This window comes from Orcinus orca, chromosome 19 (genome assembly GCF_937001465.1).
Source record: "Orcinus orca chromosome 19, mOrcOrc1.1, whole genome shotgun sequence".
Taxonomy (NCBI): domain Eukaryota; kingdom Metazoa; phylum Chordata; class Mammalia; order Artiodactyla; family Delphinidae; genus Orcinus; species Orcinus orca.
The window spans coordinates 12,548,517-12,567,292 of record NC_064577.1 but is presented as its reverse complement, the minus strand read 5'-3'; the positions used below and the strand labels follow the sequence as shown (position 1 = coordinate 12,567,292).

Sequence of the window (18,776 nt, the reverse complement as noted above, 5' to 3'; positions counted from 1 at the left end):
AATGTCACCTCCTCCAGGGTCTTCCCCAAAGCCACACACACACACACACACACACACACACACACACACACACACACACACACACACACACACACACACACACACACACACACACACACACACGGCACTCTATATCATAGCCTTTGCTATATTTTCTTCATAGCATTCACTGCTACCTGATCTTTTCTTACTTACTAACTTGTTTACTTAGTAACTTCCCCCCACCTGCTCCCCCAGAATGTAGGCTCCTTGAGGTCGAGGCCTTTGTCTGTTTCATCTCTGGGTCCCCAGATCCTAGAAGAGTGCCTGGCACATAGAAGGCACTCAATAAATAAGTAGAATTGAAATAAATTAGACACAGAGATGCTTGGCTGGTCAGTAAAGGATCTTTATTGCTGACTGATTGCCCTTTGTGTCCTTCTTGCTGCATCTTCATCCCCTGCCAGAGCCCCATCCATATCTGGCTCTGCCAGTCCTCTTCCCCAACCCGCAGCAGCTCTCTGCTTCAGCGTCTGCAACCCTCCTCCCATCACACCGCCATAGATCCCTCAGGAGCTATGAGTGCGCCAACACACCTTGCACCTGGTCTCCAAGCCCCAGTTCCCAGCAGAGCTGACCCCTGCTCTCAAAGGATCCCTTTTCAACCAGCCCCTCCCCCCTAATAAAGTCACATTTGGAAACCACTGCTCCTTTAAGCACATGCTCCCAGGAGAGCCTCAATGCAGCTCCACCATTTATTGAGGGTTTCTCATATGTCAGGCACTGTGCTAGGTGAATCCCCAAAGTCATGGACATGCCAAAAGCCAGTGCCTTTCTCCCTCTCAGTCTCCCAGAGTCCTTGCACCTCCAGTGGTCAGCGTGGCAGTTTCTGTCCTGGGCAAGTTGCCATGCATGAGCTGAAGGGAAGGTGTGATGGCTTAGCTCAGGGATGACCTTGTGCCAGGCCTGGGCCCCACTTGCCAGCAACTGTCTGCTCCGCTCTGTCTCCATTCCTCACCTACTTCTGGCATTGTGCGGGGCAGTCTCTCATCTGGAAGCAGGTGCTCTGGGTGGGATTAGGCAGTAATGCTGGTTCTCTGTTCTCCCCCCACTGCTTGGCCCAGTGTTTCTGTGCAAGGACCAGGATGAAGGCAAGAAAGCCCTAGAGGCTCAGCTGGCCCGAGATCCACGGCTCCTGTTTCTTCACTCGACCCTGGGACCCAGAGCCAGTCTGAAGCCCGAGGCTGAATGGCTGGTATAGTTCAGGTTGGAGGATCCGCAGGTAGGGATTACGGAGGCCAAACCCAGGCCTCTCATCCCCAGCTCTGGCCTCTGGCTGCCAGCCACACCCAGCACATTCTCCTCTGGAGCTCAGACCTAGTGTCTTTCCTGAGGAGACTAATAGGAAAAATGGGGAGTGAGGGGAGAAATCGAGGATTCAATCATCTGGGAAGGGGGCAAGACCACACACACATCATGTTCAGCAGAATCACCTTCCTTGATACGTATACAGACATGTGCACACACACACAGATTCTCTGAGACACACACTCTGGATTCTTCTAGAAGAGAGGAAGTGGCTTAAGAGGACACAGGAGGCACCCCAGGAATGGAATCTAATACTTCCCAGACTCAAAAGGCAAGACGGTCGTTGCTATAGCACCAAGCAGGGTTCCTACTGGTCTCTTGGGCCCAGATCACCATCTTCTTTGGCTGGATGTGTCCCTGCTGTTGGCTATTTTCTCCTAGGACTTTATCTCCGGTGCAGCCCTCTTTCAGCTGCACTGACCTAGCTTCCTCTTTCTTGGCTGTGAGCATAGCAGGGATACTCATTGGCCAGAGGCTCAGCCAGCTCAGCGCCCACTGGCCGCTCTGCACTGAGCCTCTGTCTCCACTGGCAATCCACTCAAGCCATCTTCATTCTCCCTCATGCGTGGGCTCAGACGGCCCTGTTTTCATTGGCTGCCCAGTCCTGAAGCTCGGTCCCTATTGGTTGCCACTGAGGTAGCGTTTCCACTGACAGCAAATCCAACGGACGGATGGGCTTTGTCTCCTCTGTGCCAGGCTGCCAGCTGTCCCAACTTGTGCCGCCACCCCGTCCCCCCGGCCTGCATTAGGGCTGGGGGGCACTGGGGGAGCCTGAAGAGGACCCAACAGCCTCCAGGAGCCTCTGGTGCTGACGAAGGTGCTTCCTCCTTTCGTGTTCCCCCGTGACTTCACACACCAACTGGGCAGGGAAGGCCCCAGGAAGCCCCTTCAGCCAGCCTGGGGAAAGAGAGACAAGGGCCTAAGTGGGACCGGGGCAGGGGGCAGGTCAGGACGGAGAGGAGGCCCAGTGGGGTCTAATGCCTGAAGGTCATGGCGGGTGCGGGGATTAGTGGAGAAGCCTTGGAGAATTGGTAAAAAGGCCATTAGAAGTGGAGGAAACATCAACATCAAAGAGGGTCGGGGTCCTTCTGCTCAGTGTTATGTGGCAGGCTGGATGGGAGGGGAGTTTGGGGGAGAATGGATACATGTATAAGTATGGCTGAGTTGCTTTGCTGTGCACCTGGAACTATCACAACATTGTTAATAAGCTATACTCCAATAAAAAGTTAAAGAAAAAAAAGAAAAGAGGAGCGGGCTCCCTCCTCTGTCAAGCCCTGCGTTGACTGCTCATCTCACGCAGAGTGAGAGCCAGACTCCTTACAGGAACCTACGAGGACCCACGTGATCTGGTCCCCGTTACCCCTATGATGTCATCTGCTTCTCCCCGTTTTCCTCACTCCCTCTAGCCACACTGGCTTCCTTACTGCTCCTCAAACACACCGGCCTGACTCCTGCCTCCCTCTGGGACACTCTTCCCCCAGACACCACGTGCCTAAATTCCTCACCTCCACCAAGTCACTGCTCACACGGTGCCTCCTCAACAAGGTCCGCCTCGACCTCCCTACTTAAACATGTAAGCCTACCCAACCCCGGGACTCCTGACCCCCCTTGACTCTGCTCCACTTTCGTTTTCCCACAGCACTTACCACCTTCAGACAGTATAATTTACTTACTTTTTTTTTTAACATCTTTATTGGAGTATAATTGCTTTACCATGTGGTGTTAGTTTCTGCTGTACAACAAAGTGAATCAGCTCTATGTATTCATATATCCCCATATCCCCTCCCTCTTGCGTCTCCCACCCTCCCTATCCCACCCCTCTAGGTGGTCACAAAGCACCGAGCTGATCTCTCTGTGCTATGCGACTGCTTCCCACTAGCTATCTATTTTACATTTGGTAGTGTATATATGTCAATGCTACTCTCTCACTTCATCCCAGCTTCCCCTTCCCCCTCCCCTTGTCCTCAAGTCCATTCTCTATGCCTGTCTTTATTCCTGTCCTGCCCCTAGGTTCCTCAGAACCATTTTTTTTTTTTTTAGATTCCATATATATATGTGTTAGCATACGGTATTTGTTTTTCTCTTTCCGACTTACTTCACTCTGTATGACAGACTCTAGGTCCATCCGCCTCACTACAAATAACTCAATTTCGTTTGTTTTTATGGCTGAGTAATATTCCATTGTATATATGTTCCTTATTTATCTTGTTTATTCTTTATTGTTTCTCCTCCACTAGAATGTATAGTCCAGCAGGGCAGGAATATCTGCGTGTTTGGTTCACTGGTGCCGAGAACAGCGAGTGGCACCTCTAGGTGCTTAATAAATATTTATTGAATGAATAAGTAAAAGAATCTCTCACCTTCGGGGCTCTTGTATAGGTGCTTGTGGGGAGCCCTGGACTCCAGATTCCGTCCCTCAGTCTTGGCAGGTGTGGAAGTCTCTGAACAGAGTTCCTGGGAACAGTCTGGTCGGGGTGGGTGACATTACAGTGGGATCCAGACTCTTTTTAGCTTCTCCCCATTTTCCCCTGAAGACTCACTTTGCCTTCCCTCCTCCCCTCTAGGGAACACTCACCACAGTCCTCATAGATGGTGCCCGGGGAGCAGGGAAGGGGGCCTGGGGTAGGGAAGGCTCCCAGCCAGCGCTGCATGTCTGATCTGGTGGGAATATAGGGAAGCGTCACAGTTGGCCCCGGAGATCCTCCTGGGGGTTAGTTAGGCACGGGCTTCAGAGGAGAGAGATTAGGGAGGAGGGTGGTGGACTCGGAGAGGTCAAGTGAGGGTCCCCAGGGTGTTTTCTGAAAGAGACACAACTCACAGGGATGAAGCTTGGAGTAGCCGGTGGGTGGGACGGCCCTGGTGGTTGCTGAGAAGGGAGAGGCGGAACGTAGGTGGTCCAGATGGGTCCGGGACCTGCTGGGCCTGGACCAGGGAGCGATGGGCATAGTCCAGAACCTGTAGCCGCTGCCCACTGCCCAGGGAAGAGGAAGTTCAGAGGGAGAGCAGGGGTCCAGCTGGAATCCTGCCTGGGCTGCCTCCCTCCCTGAGACCCACCTCTTGGGCTGAGTGATGAGCAGCAAGTCACTGAAGAGCAGCAGGCAGAGGGGGGTGAAGCGGGGGCGGGAGGCGAAGAGCACGCCCCCCCTTCTGCATCCTAACTCAGTCAGCTCCCCCTGCAGCTCCAGGCGCCTGGACCAGGAGACCAGGGGCAGGGCCTGTGAGGAAGCAGGGAGGAGGTTCTGACTTCCCTGCAGCGCCAGCACCACGGGGAAAGGGAAGCAGGGAGCCCGGGCAGGATCTGACCTTGACTTTGTGGAAGCGCAGCCTCTGCGTGAGCCGGATCAGCTCCTCTGTCTGCTTCATGCGCCCCACCTCAGCGCTGCACCGCTCAATGATCTGGGTAAGGGGAGCCAAGTCACCCACCCCCACTCCCTTCCACCCCTTCCATCCCTCCCTACCGCCTCCTCACCTCCTCCAGCCCCAGCATCCCCCTCCAACCTTGCTGACAGCACCCAGAGCCTTCTGGGCATTCTCCTGGCGGTTGGACCCCTCCTCTGTCTGGCGCAGGATATTCTGGGGATGAGGAAGAAGGGTAATTGGGCCCCTGCTCTGTGGCTCTGGGATTCAGAGGGGCTGCAGCTCAGAGGACCCTGCCTGGCTTGGCATTTGGGGGTTCACAGGGCTGGGGGACCAGCCTCACCACTCGCTGTCTGCATAACCCTGAGCAAGTCAGGTTACCTCTCTGAGTCTCAGTTACCCCATCTGTAAAATGGGGATAACTCCCACCTTCCATACCATTAGCATTGTTGTGAGGATTCTGCAAGCAAATATACGTAAAGTACGTAGCATAGTCTTTGGGACATAGTAAATGCTGAAAAGAGGGTTGCTATTATTTTAATAATTATTAACCACAGCTATTAGCACAAACAATATAGCGTGGGGTTAAGAGTGCCTGGATTTAAAGTTTGTCTCCATCAATTATTATCTGTGTGACCTGTGGCAAGTTATTTAACCTCTCTGAGCCTCAGTTTCCTCATCTATAAAGTGGGGTCAATAATAGTTCCTACCCTCACATAGTCGCTGGTAAGGTTAAACGAGCGTATTGCACTTAGAACCATGTCTAGAACAGACACCCAACAGTTGTTTAGCTACTATGACTAATATCATCATCATTATTATGTTGTTGTTGTCTGCACTGGGGATATGTAAAGCTGAATAAGGCAAGGGCACTGATGATCTAGTTGGGGACTCTTCATATTGAGATCCCCACATCAGGCGACCTAGTTCAGGGAGAAGTTTCTACTCTGCAACAGAAGAGTGTTTCTCACCCCTTTTTTCAGTATCAACCCACTAAGGAATCTTTTTAGACATTTTTTCCCTAATCGTTCCCCCCGCCCCCATCAAATTTTAATACCACAAATAAACTGTATATCTATTTATACACCCTGGCCCTTTGGAGTACCACAAACCATTGGAATATTTAAGATTTTTTTGCCCCCCAAAGAACGAGTTTTTGCCTCCTTGAGGGTGATATCACCCCACTGGGAAGGCATACGGTCAAAGACAGGACTGAGAGGACCTCAAAGACCACTCATCACATTCCCCCTGAGACCTGGAGGGAGAAAGGGACTTGCCCAAGGTCGCTCAGCCAATTAGTGGCAGAGCTAAATCTAGAATTCAGGTCTCTAGCCAGAGGCTCTTTTCCTGCACGCAGACGGCCCCTTGAAACGTTTGGGTAGCTCCAGGTAGGGTTTGGTGGGTCCTGGTTGGAGAGGCCCCGATTAGGAGTCCTGACTTAGGGGATTCTTGTGTTTGTGGTGGGGTGGGAAATGGTGATGGTGGGGCAGGAGGCCCCTGGGGAGAGCTCTCCAACGGGGTTGGTGGGGCCGAAAAGGACCCAAGCCAGGACGGGTACCTGCAGCAGCATGCGGAGCCGCGTGATGCGCTGAAAGGGCAGCAGCAGGAAGGACGGCAGCGGGAGCCGCTGGCACTTGGGGAGGCTCTGCAGCCGCCGCAGCTCCGCAGAGAAGCGCACGTTCGTGTCCCTGTAGAAGCAGGCGCAGGCTGGCATCTGCCTCGAGGCCCCGATCTCCCCGCAACCTGCCCTGGCCTGGACCCCGACCCTGCTCCCCATCTCCCGCCAGCACTGGTGACGTGGCCCCGCCCCTGGGACGCTCACATCAGGCGGCTGTACGTCTCCTCCTGATACTGCTGGTTCCGCACGTAATCCACGTACACGGAGAAAGGCCCCACGGCGTGGGCGTGCACCACGTCGCACAGGTCGCTGATGTGGGGGGAAGAGCGCACACGGGACAGTAACTTCCCTAGAAACCTGGGGGAGTGGGCGACAAGTAATGGAGGGGGGCAGAGAGCCAGGTGTCCCGGCTTCTCGAGGGAAGAGCTGGGCACTAAGTGGGCCCTGGAGGGGAGGCCCGGGGACAGGAGAGCGCTGAGGAGTGCTTCCTCCCGAGGCCCGCTTGCGGAGAGGTGGCGGCCCCACTGACCGCTCACTGACTCCCTGGACGCGCTGCACGTTGGAGAAGAGGGTGTGGTGATCCCGGGGGGTGAGCGTGTCCCGGAGCGCCTGGCTCAGCACAAAGGTGTCGGTCAGCAGCCGCAGGGAGCGCAGGTACGAGGCCTCGGATGTCACCACCTCGAACAGGCTCTGAGGAGGAACAGCAGGGCCTTAGTGGAAAGCCCAGCTCCCAGGCAGCCCAGGCGTCGGGTCCCAGGCTCCTCCCCCCCACCCCACCCCACTCCACCCCCGCCGCGCCCGACCCCAGGTGCATCCACCTCCTGCATGCGCCTCTCCTGGGGGCTGAGGGTGTCCAGGAGGCCGCTGGCTCGCACAGCCGGAAGCTCCTGCCACAGCGTGTTGCGAGGTCCGGGGGGCCGGGCGAAGGGGGGAGCTTCCCCAGGATTTGCTGAAGAGGGTCCCCCATCCTCACTGACCCCCCACAGCTCCTCTGACAGCACGGCTGCTCGATAGGTCTGGTACAGGGGTTCTGGAGAGCAGATGTCGCACATCAGCGAAGTCCAGTGCCCCGGAACCCTTGCCCACTGCTTGACGGTCTCAGCAGGGACGCCCCAGGTGCAGAGGCCCTCACCGTCCTGCAGGGGCAGCTCCCAGTTCTGCCCCTTCAGCTCCTCCAGCTCCTCAGCCTCGCTGTGGAAAGAGAAAAGGATGGAATGCTCCTCACGTGACAGTGTAAGGGGGTAGGTTGTGTGCAGGGACTGCGACCGAAGCCCGGATCGTTTTATGTGCCTGTTGTATGTGAGGCCCGGTACTAGGTGGGCCCCATCCATTCCTGCAGTCTCAACTACTGTGCACCGGCGACTTCCAAGCCTCCATCTCCAGGGCTCTCATGGAATGACCATTGTCTGGAACGTCCTATGGGTGCCTCGGTACAACTCAACATGGGCAAACCCAGCTCTTAAACCTCCCCGCTCTGTTCTGGTCATCAGCACCACCATGCACCCTTTCACCCAAAGTAGAAGCCCGGGAGAATCAACTCCAGTAAATGTTGGTTGAATACATGGATGGCCTCAGATTAACTCTGATAATGGTGGTGAAATGATTAACAGGCCCAGATAACACAGGAGAGATGTTCCTGGTTGATACATGGATTCGCAGGCAATAATTTCGACAGAAGCTCAAAGTGGGGGAACTAAAATGGTTTATTATGGCCCTGGCTCGTCACCGATATCAGACCCCAACAACTTTATGAAGTATTTGGTATGTTTACCCCCATTTCACAGGTGAGGAGGTTGAGACCCAGAAAGGTTAAGTGACTTGTATAAGGTCACACAGCTGATAAGGGACAGAGCTGGGATTAGAAACCGGCACTGCTTGTCCCTAGAGGCCTAGGCCTTCTTCACTCCACACTCGTGGGGGTGGGATTCAGGTGGACCCGAAGGTTAGTCTGCTCTCAGGTAGGAATAAGGGTGGGAGTGTTTGGTACCTGCCCTCCGTAGTGGCTGGAGGATCGTTCTGAGGGACGCCATCGGGACTGTCCCCTAGAGAGAGAACCAGAGAGAAGAGAGAAAGCCTCCAGGATCCCCAGCCCAGGCCTCCTGACTCCCGCCCAGCAGAGACCGTTACTGTAAAAACTACAACTCCGGTCAGTCCCAGAGCAGCAGCTGGTGGAGGAACAAGAAGCCCAGGGCCTGCTGGGGGTTGTAGTGAGTTTGTGTTCAGAACGCTCCACCTCCAGCCGGTGGAGCCCAGAGGCTCCTTCCCAGCCCAGAGGTCCACTCCCTGGGGGCCCGGTACCTGTCTGGATTCCATCTTCGGAGGGCAGATCGAGATCTGGCTGTGGGGCGTCCCCAGAGCTGGTGACATCCTGTCTGACCCGAGTTGGCTTGGGGGGCTTGAGGGGTGGCAGGAGTTTGCGCTCGGCAGTGGAGCGGTAGGACGTGAGGACGACTGGGGGCTGGCCGAGGCTTGGAGGGCTGGGGCGGGAGCGGGAGGTCCGCAGTGGGGAGGCCCGGCAGGGGACCCTGGGGCCGTCCTCATAGCCCCCCAGCGGCACCCATCGGAGCTCCAGGCCGGGCCGGGCTACGTGGCAGACACAAGGGCAGCAGGCAGGGCAGGCCAGCGCAGCATCTGTGGGAGACAGGGGCATCCTTAGGACACCCACCCTCCCCAGGCCTCCTCCCTCCCCTTAACCCGCCCAGCAGCAGGAACATGGAGGTCAGCCCTAGGCATCTATCCCCTCTACCCTGACTCTCTTCAAACCCCCCGAAATCTGAAAACCAGATTTTCCAAACATGGAATCCAGTTTTTAAAAAGTAGCCCCTTCAAGTACCCAATCTTAAAGCCCTGAAAACAAAGAAGAGGAGCTGGATCGAGCCAGCCCGGGCTTACCTGGAGTGCCGTTCTCCTGGGACCAACTCCCAGCGAGGATGCCCTGCGCGGTCTCTCTCTCCCCATTCACATCCGGTCCCCCAGGAGGACCCGGCTCCAGGGCATCTGGAGCCTGGACCTTGCCTTCAACCCCCCATTCGAACCTGCCAGCCAGTCTCCGCACGGTGCCTGCGGCCGAGGCAGAGCCATCCTGGCCAGGGGCCCGGGTCGAGTGGAGCAGGGGCAGAGCCGTTCGGGGTGACCCGGAGGGTTTGGGTGGGGGCACTGGAGACCGGGGAGCGGGTTCTGGGGAGATGGAGCGCCGGGACACTGGGCTGGGGGTGCCGGAAGGCGAGTCTGGGGAAGTCTGGGAGTCGAGGCTGGCTTTAGAAGCTGACGGGGGCAGAAGGGCTGGGGGCTTGAGGGACGAGGCTGGGGGCTCCCAGAAGATGGGGGTGCACATCAGTGTTGGTGCCTCGTTGGCAGTGAGGGGAGGTTCTTGTGGAGAGGAGCCGTTGTGGTGGGCCCCCGGGGACTGGGCAGCCCGGGGGCGAGAAGGGGGGCGGGGCCGGATGATCCGAGGGGGCTTCTGGGTAGGGGGTGTTGCTGCAGGAAGAGACTGAGCTGACATCTTCCTCCGAGCTCTTCCAAGGAGTGGGGTACGCTGCTGGAGTCATCCCCTGAGGAAGAGGGGCAGAAAGAGAGACCCTTAGTGCCCACGAGTAGACTGAGTCCTGCGAGCAGAAATGTTTGCAAGTAAATGAGCCGAGATTTCAGAGTCAGGAGGGAAGGCGGGTACACTTCCTCTCTTCCCATCTCCACTGTCTTCTCCCTTTACCTCTCACCCCTCCTTATTCCATTCCCTGAGGACTCTGAACCCTCCCTGGCACCCCCAGCCTCCATGGCGCTCTGTCTTTCAGCCTCTGCTGCCCCAGTCAGGCCAGAGGAGACAGTGAGGCCAGAGTTGGGGCACCTGGGTAGAGACCCAGGCTGGGGGAGGGGTGCAAGAGAACTGGATCAGTAAGGGCAGTGGGCTGTGCCGGTAGAGCCGCTATGCGTCTACCTGATTTATTGTGTTTTGTGTCTGTAGTGCGTGCTGTGGAGGTTTGTGTGTGTGGTTTAAGCGTGAGTGGACATGCTGTGTTTCTAGTGCTACATGAACGGGGTGTTGGATGCTGTGTTTCAGAGTCTATCTGTTACACGCGAGTGTGCAGTGGGAGCGTGGAGTACACAGTGTGTCTAGCGTGTTGTGTGAGACGGGGCTGCAAGGGTGTGTGTGTTCCGTGCTGTCGTGTGGGGCGTATGCGCGGTGTGCGTCTGCCTGCGCGCCCGCCCGTGCCTGGGCCGTGAGGGATGCATCACTATTTCCCTGCTCCAACGGGCCCTCCGCCCCCATTTCCCAGTTCCTCTCTCTGGACTCTCCCTTTCCGGATTATTTTTAGTCTCCTTTTCCTGCCATGAAGGTTCCTGGAGCCTCTGACCCCAAGAGACCAGGAGGCCCCCGCATGGTCTCTCCTGCCCCGTCCTCACCCCTGCCTGTCTCCCAGCCCCCCACCTGGTCCCGGAGAGATGCCCCGGTGGAAGCCTGGGTCCCGCCAGGATGCCTAGAGGGTGGTCAGGAGGCCAGACTAAGGTGAGGACCAATGGTGCCAAGACGCTGGGGCCTGGGCTCACTTCCTCCCGCCAGGAAGGCGCTGTAATCCTGAGACGGCAGCAAGGTCCGGGCTGGGAGACCTGGCGCCCCCAAACTCCCCTGTGGAGTCAGCAGGAGAGTCAGATCCCTCCAGGCCCCAGATTGGTTTTTGAGAAATGATGCAGGGTGGGGGCTGGGAGCTGTAGGCTGGGAGTCTTGCAGCTCAATGGCCTCTGTGTTCTGGCAGGAAGCTCCTTAGGTGACCCCGGGCAGTAGCCTCGCCAGCTGGCCAGCTCCTCCCCAGCCCCCCCTCAGAGATCCCTGCCCCCCTCAGGTACCTGCCCTAACTTCCTTCCCCCGCCCCCCACTCAGGCCTCTCGCAGGGATCCAGGTACTCGGCCCAAGCACTCACCCTCGAGGCCTCTCCACTCTCGGTCACCTCCCGGGGCCGAGTGAGTAGGGGCAGGAAACAGGAATCGGATCCTCCTCCCAACCGGACACCCCCCCCCAAACCACACCACACTCCACATGCGCACACTGGGGCTCTGGAAGATGTGAGGGACCCCGAATGCCGGGTTTCAGAGGATAACAGAGTCTGGGGAAAGGATGAAACTCAGCCGTGGAGAGTGGACTGTTTGTGCACGTTGTATGTGCACGTCCTGTCCTGGGTCCGCATGGCTGTGTGGACAGCGGCCGGGGGTGGACAGGGGTGGGGGTGAGGACAGGGTGGCAATGGCACTGGCTGGGCTGGCGGGAGGGCGTGGGCTCCAGACACCTCTGGATCGCTGAGGGATGGGGTGTGTGTCCCTCAACGGCGTGTCTGACCATCTCTTCCACACCTCGCATGACAGCCTGTCCCTTTCGCATCCAACCTGTCCCCGGGGGGTGAGTCAGCCCATTATCTCACACCAAGGGACCCCACCGCCCACCCCGGTTTCCCCCTCCCTAAATTTACCTTTATCTTTTTGGAAGCGGTTTCTATTTTCAGCCCGTCCTGCCTGCCCCTTGGAACAAGGAACGCGGGGCCGGGTCTCTGATGGTCTGTTCCTGTGTTTCTGGGGCGGGAACTGAGGGCCCAGATTGAGATCTCCGCAGAGGAAGCCAGTTCCTCAGCCCCACCCGGCCATTGTGTCAGGCGAGCGTGTGTGTGTAGTGGACCAAGGGGTCGATGTGAGATCTCAGTGCACCCCAGGTGGATATGCCCTCTGTTGAGCCCCCTGCCTGCTCCCCATTCTCAGTCCCTGTCTCTCAGGGTCCCAGCCCCTGACTCTCCCTGTCCCCCTGGGAGGCTTTGATGTTGATTGGCTGGGAGCCAGTACCCCTGGGGGCGGGGGCAGTGGGCAGGGGTCCCTCTCACCTCTAATTTGCTCTGTGATTGAAGAGCTGAGTTCTCAGGGCTCAGAGTGTGTCATAAAAACAACTGAGGGGGCGGAATGAGCCACACCCCAGCCTGGGAAGTAGGGTAATGAGAGGAAGATGTGAGGGCAGTTAGGAACTCAGGGGGCCTTTGCCCACGCCCAGGTGCTTGCTTTTGCCAGACTTTCTCACACACACACACACACACACACACACACACACACACACTCCAAACAAGACACTAAGAAGAAAAGCCAGAAAACTGGGTTAGAACATATATTTTAACTCATTTTTCCTCAGAGTAAAAGACAAAAGTCCAGAGTAAAAGACAAGGTCCGACAATGAACCTAAACCTCTCCTCTGAGGCACATTCCTGCCCCAGGGCCTTTGCACTGGCTGTGTCTTCTGCCTGGAGACCCCCTTCCCAAGACATCCCCGTGAAAGATTCCCTCACCTCATTTCTCAAATATCGCCTTCTCAGTGAGGCTGCCCTACCACTCTTTAAAATTGCGTCACACCAAATTCCTGACCTGCCTTTTTTCCCATAGCAATCATGCCTTATAGTATATAGTGTATTACTATTAAATTGACATAGTATGTTTATAGCTACATACACATTAGAAAGTAAGCTTCCTGTCAATAAATAAATGATGACATTTTAAAAAGAAGAAAGTAAGCTTCCTGGAGGCGTGATCTTTATCTTTTTTGTTCACTGATATACCCTAAAATTCTGGAACAAATTCAGGCACATAATAAGAGGTGCTTAATATTTTGATGAATTGAACAAACTGAGTTGAATCCTCCCCACAGCACTACTCCCCTGGCTCTCCTTTCCTCTCTCTCTCTCTCTCTCTCCCCTAGATTCCAGGGAGACAAAATCTCTACAAGTGTGCCTCAGAGACCCTATCAAGGAAGCCAGATACATGTGTGTAGCAAAACAAATCCTGTTTTTTGTTTTTACTAAAATAGGAATGTCTTTATTAGTTTTACTACTTACAACAATAACATTTAAAAAGATAACTGGGACTTCCCTTGGCGGTTCAGTGGTTAGGACTCCACACTTTCACTGCCTAGGGCACGGGTTCCATCCCCGGTTGGGGAAGGAAGATCCAGCAAGCTACACAGCACGGCCAAAAAGAAAAAGAAAAAGATAACTAACCCCAAAGTGCTGGTTGTCGGCTGCAGACACGTTGGCACTTGGTACGACATGAACCACCCCAGCTCTGCATGGGGGTATGGGCACAAAAAGGGGAATTAGGTGGGCTGGGCTGCCCATGCACCTTTACCTGTCCTTCCTGGCTCGTCTGAGCTTACTTCCTTGTCCTCTCTCTGTCCTTATCAGAGACCCACCTGAAGGCTTTTCACCTGCCTGCCTGGTGGGGAGAGACTTCCTCTGCTCCCAAAGGCAGGATAGCATGTTTTGGGGAACTAAAGTTCGCTGGAGCTACACTGAGAATGTTCTAACACTCCTGACAAAGAGGTTCCATTTGGCCCCCTGCTCAAAGCAACCACAAAGATGAAAAGCATGACATTTCAGATCTATACAAATCACCGTCTATTTATGCCCCATCTCATTCCGAAAAGAAACTTAGCTCTGAAAATCGTATCGTGTGATATGTGCCAGATTATTTTTGCACAAACACCTTTTATTTATTGTACAAATATTTTTGCAAAGGTACTGAAGATTTTTATTTTATTTATTTATTTATATAAATTTATTTATTTATTTATGGCTGCGTTGGGTCTTCGTTGCTGCGCACAGGCTTTCTCTAGTTGTAGTGAGCGGGCGCTACTCTTCATTGAGGTGTGCGGGCTTCTCACTGTGGTGGCTTCTCTTGTTGCAGAGCACGGGCTCGAGGTGCGCAGGCTTCAGTAGTTGCGGCACTCGGGCTCAGTAGTTGTGGTGCACGGGCTTAGTTGCTCCGTGGCATGTGGGATCTTCCCGGACCAGAGCTCGAACCACCCGTGTCCCCTGCATTGGCAGGTGGATTCTTAACCACTGCACCACCAGGGAAGTCCCAGAAGATTTTTAATATGATACATTCTTCCACCACCCCAACAAAGCAAATGTTTTCTCTTTTTCTACCTTCCAAACGTGCCATCATAGTTTCAATTCTGTTTTCTGCTTCATAACTATTTGCCGTGTCACTACATACATGGACTTTGTAATTATAATTTTCCTGGAATGTACTATTGCATCAACTAGATTTTGTCACCCTGGTAACAGCAGTAAAAGTCTTCTGGGAAACTCTTCATCCACCACCCCACTCCATGTGGTTCCGGTGCGACCGTCAGTCACAGCAACCTCCTCCTGCCCACCGGAACCAGATTCAGCCAATCACAGGATCCCATTCCTCTGGCCACAGAGACTGGCCCAGGAATGAGCAAATCACCCATGCCAGGATGTCCTGCCCCGGGTCTCTGGGAAAGGGCATCTTTCTCTTTCTTCCAAGGTCACAAAGCAGGAATAATATAAGTCTGGAGCAATCTGCGTCTTGGCCTCCCTTTCCCCACAATGGAGGAAACTAGTCAATAGTGAGAGAAAATGAGCCCCACACCGGAGGGAAGCAGAACCAAGGGATGGAGGGGGCCTGACATCATTTAAGCCCCTTGGACTGCTCGGTTTCGGGGGCCACTGAATTCCCTTTTGTGCTTAAGCTAGTTTGAGCTGAGTTTCTGTCACTTACTGTTGAAAGAATCTTAAACGCTATAATTCATTCTCGAGTGCAGGCCATTTGGGCAGCTTCCAGTTTTTGGCATTACAATTAATGCTGCAGTAAACATCTTTGTGAAAAACAAAATACTTTCAATTTAAAAATGATTAATGGGCGTTCCCTGGTGGCCTAGTGGTTAGGATTCCTGGCTTGCACTGCCGTGGCCTGGGTTCAATCCCTGGTTGGGGAACTGAGATCCTGCAAGCTGTGAGGTGCAGCCAAAAAATAAATAAACATTTTTAAAAAATAAAAATGATTAACAAAGTAGCCCCAGAAGCTTCAAGGTGGTTGGTCTTGATTTTGCCCAAAGATTCTTTGCTGGAAGGTTGGAGGAGTCCTTAGGTCTTTCTATCTCACCCCTTTACCTCCACATCAGGTGGCTTCGACCCTCCTTCAGTCCTCCTTACGTCACTCACCTGGTTGTTAGGAAAATCAGGTAAAGTTTGGCCAGGCCAAGAGGCAAGGCATGGGTGACCATCTGGGGAGACCATAGAAGTGGAGAAGCAGTGAAGAGGAGAGTAGGCCCATCTGGAGAACTGTGAGAGGGAAGTTTAGCTGATACGAAAAGAGGGGTATGAGGCTGGAGGAACATGTAGCGGCCACCCCACGGGCAACCGGACAGGGCAGTAGAGGCACTGAGGTTTCTGAGCAGGCGGAGGAGTGGATGGCAGGAGTTTTAACCAGTTGCCCACCCATTCCCCCTCTTCTGGTACCAGCACCCAGTTTTCTTTCGGGAACCCGCCCTTCCATCATTCTAGGTCCACATGGCCCATTCTGGGGGGAATGTATGGCCCAGAAGCAGCCAGTCGGCACATTTCCTCTTCCCTAGCTACGGAGATTGGTTCAGGGGTGAGCGTGTGACCCAAGCAGGGACAAAGCTTAATTCATGCAAAAAAAATCCCTTCCAACGGGAGAGGAGCTCATGATGAAAGAAGTGCTGAGTCCCACTGGCCGCTGATAGGGCCAGGACATTGAACTCCAACAGAATCCTTCATGGAGTACAAAACACCTAGGCCCTCTTTTCTGTCTAGAAAGCTATTAGGGGTAGGTAGCCTGCCTGCGGTGTGGGATAAATCAGGAAGCGGGCAGTGAGGAAACGCTGGCCCGCTCTGGGAATCCATGCAGGTTCTAATCTGTGCGAGGATAGAGGATTCTGTCCAACTGCCACTAGGTGGAGGGTGAGCACATCAGGTATGGGGCCTGGCAGCCAATATGAAGCTATGGGTGTCTAGGCCACCCCAGGTAGAGGTGCAGAAGAGGCACAGCTCCGTGCCTTCCAGGCCTCTGCACCGTTCACTCTCCCCTCTCCGTGGTTTCACCCCTTCTCTCAGACCTGGGGCCATCTTTGTGCTTCCCCTCCACTCCTCTCACACGTGTCTCAGGACATTCATACCCAGGGGGAAACAAAAATGATAACAGCCTATGATAATCAACACAGCATGGTATTGGTGAAAAAACAGACACATAGATCAATGGAAATGGGCCAACACAACACAACACAACACAAATACAGTCAACTGATACTTTTTAAAAATTGAGGTATAGTTGATTTACCATATTATATTAGTTTGGGATGTACAACATAGTGATTCAAAATTTTTATAGATTATATTCCATTTATAGTTATGATAAAATGTTGGCTCTATTCCCTGAGTCAACTGACTTTTGACAAAGGAGCAAAAGCAATTCAATGGAGAAAGGATAGAATTTGCAACAAAACTTCCTGGAACAACTGATATCCATATGTAAAAAAGACACAGACCGGGCTTCCCTGGTGGCACAGTGGTTGAGAGTCTGCCTGTCGATGCAGGGGACACGGGTTCGTGCCCCGGTCCGGGAAGATCCCACATGTCGCAGAGCGCCTGGGCCCGTGAGCCATGGCCGCTGAGCCTGCACATCCAGGCTCCCTGTGCTCCGCAGCGCAAAAGGCCACAACACTGAGAGGCCCGCGTACCGCAAAAAAAAAGAAAAAAAAGACACAGACCTTACATCATTCACACTCAAAAAAGATCATGGACCTAAATGTAAAATACAAAACTATGAAATTTCTAAAAGAAAGTATAGGAGATAATCTAGGTGACCTTGGGTTTGGCAATAAGTTTTTAGATACAACACCAAAAACATGATCCATGAAAGAAAAAAAATTGATGTTAGACTTTATTATAATTAAAAACTTCTGCTCTGTAAAAGACACTATTAAGAGAACGAAAAGACAAGTCATAGACTGGGAGTAAATATTTGCAAAACACTTATCTGATAAAGGACTCTTATCCAAAATACACAAATAACTCAAACTCAACAACAAACCACCCAGTTAAAAAAAAAAAAAAAAAAAAAAAAAAAAAACAGGGAAAAGGACTTCCCTGGTGGCGCAGTGGTTAAGAATCCGCCTGCCAATGCAGGGGACACGGGTTCAACCCCTGGCCCGGGAAGATCCCACCTGCCACAGAGCAACTAGGCCCGTGAGCCACAACTACTGAGCCTGTGCTCTAGAGCCCAAGAGCCATAACTACTGAGTCCACATGCCACAGCTACTGGATCCCGCGTGCCTAGTGCCCGTGCTCCACAACAAGAGAAGCCACCGAAACAACAAAGAGTAGCCCCCGCTCGCCGCAACTAGAGAAAGCCCGCACACAGCAACGAAGACCCAACATAGCCAAAAATAAATAAATAAAATTTTTAAGAAATAAAAATTAAGCTTATTTAAAAAAAAAAATAACACTTTAAAAGTTGTCTATCTGGGGCTTCCCTGGTGGCGCAGTGGTTGGGAATCCGCCTGCCGATACAGGAGACACGGGTTCCTGCCCCGGTCCGGGAGGATCCCACATGCCGCGGAGCGGCTGGGCCCGTGAGCCATGGCCGCTGAGCCTGAGCGTCCGGAGCCTGTGCTCTGCAACGGGATGGGCCGCAACGGTGAGAGGCCCGCGCACGGCAAAAAAAAAAAAAAAAAGTTGTCTATCTGTAGGGCATCTGGATATTAAAAATGAAAGGCTTCAGCAGTGGTTCTAAAACTTTAGCACATATCAGAATAACCTAGACGGTTTGTTAAGCCCCTGTCAGGCCCCCGCCTTCAGTGCAGGAAGTCTAGGATGGGCCTAGAGAATCTCTATTTCTAGTAAGTCCGCAGGTGCTGCTGCTGTTGCTCCAGGGACTGCACTTGGAGAATCACTGGTATAAACTCAAAGATTAAAACAATGATGAACTCTCATCCTATAAGCAGATAGGGTAGGGGGTCCCGGAGAAAGAGAACCCCACATGGCTTTCTTGACATAAGAGAAGCCATTTTAGGTCTAAGCCATTTTGTGATCTCAGCCTGGCCACAATGTTTGCCCTAGAGCAGGTCTCAGTAATTAATGATCTTAGGGGAACAAAAGAATGCAGGAACAAAGGCAAAGCATTCAAGAAGCAACAATTAAGAGCATTCAAGAAGCAACAAAACAGAGTCCTAGGTCCTCCTCAAGGGATATGCATAACAATCTGATCTTTTTAGTTGTTCTACCGGAACCAAGGTCCCCCATGCAGGTGGAGGATGGTAAGTAACTAGGGGCTAAAACCGCAGACTGGTGGGAACCTAATGATGTTAACCTTCTTCAGATGCTTGAGACTTCAATCAACTAAAGCTTGGACTCCAGCAACCTTCGCCCCTATTCTATGTTGATTCTTCTTCTGCTCAAGCCCCTTCACGAATAAGCATACACCACCCAAACCCATTCACTAATATGCATGTATCCTTAGCTTAAAATGTCTCCAATTTTGCTGTTCGGGAGACACTGCTTTGGGAAAGATCCCCTGTGTTCTCCTTACTTATAAATCCTTCCTTCTCCCACTCTTTGGCTTGCTTGTGTCTTTTGGCTCGACACTCACCAAGAGATGAATTCAG

At 53.4% G+C, this 18,776-nt stretch overlaps 1 protein-coding gene across 9 annotated transcripts; it reads right to left on the bottom strand.

The window, feature by feature from the left end:
• Positions 1-367: 367 nt before the first annotated feature.
• On the bottom strand, positions 368-12,030 carry ARHGEF15 (Rho guanine nucleotide exchange factor 15). 9 transcript variants are annotated; one of them, XM_049701518.1, is made up of 16 exons: positions 11,782-12,020; positions 11,602-11,698; positions 9,215-9,873; positions 8,621-8,953; positions 8,310-8,364; positions 7,141-7,513; positions 6,852-7,012; positions 6,527-6,679; positions 6,263-6,392; positions 4,846-4,920; positions 4,651-4,743; positions 4,402-4,562; positions 4,166-4,318; positions 3,923-4,005; positions 3,708-3,812; positions 368-2,244 (listed from the first exon to the last, which is right to left on the bottom strand). In XM_049701518.1, exons 3-16 carry the CDS (start codon positions 9,822-9,824, stop codon positions 2,093-2,095), a joined length of 2,637 nt encoding a protein of 878 aa, XP_049557475.1. In that variant the 5' UTR covers positions 9,825-9,873; positions 11,602-11,698; positions 11,782-12,020; the 3' UTR covers positions 368-2,092. The 9 variants fall into 9 exon arrangements, 8 of the variants coding, with proteins under 8 accessions (XP_049557475.1, XP_004266910.1, XP_049557477.1 ...); XM_004266862.3 differs by lacking the exon at positions 11,602-11,698 and having other exon boundaries at positions 7,141-7,352; positions 7,455-7,513; positions 11,782-12,019; XM_049701520.1 differs by lacking the exons at positions 11,602-11,698; positions 11,782-12,020 and adding an exon at positions 11,239-11,529 and having other exon boundaries at positions 7,141-7,352; positions 7,455-7,513.
• Between the last annotated feature and the right edge of the window lie 6,746 nt (positions 12,031-18,776).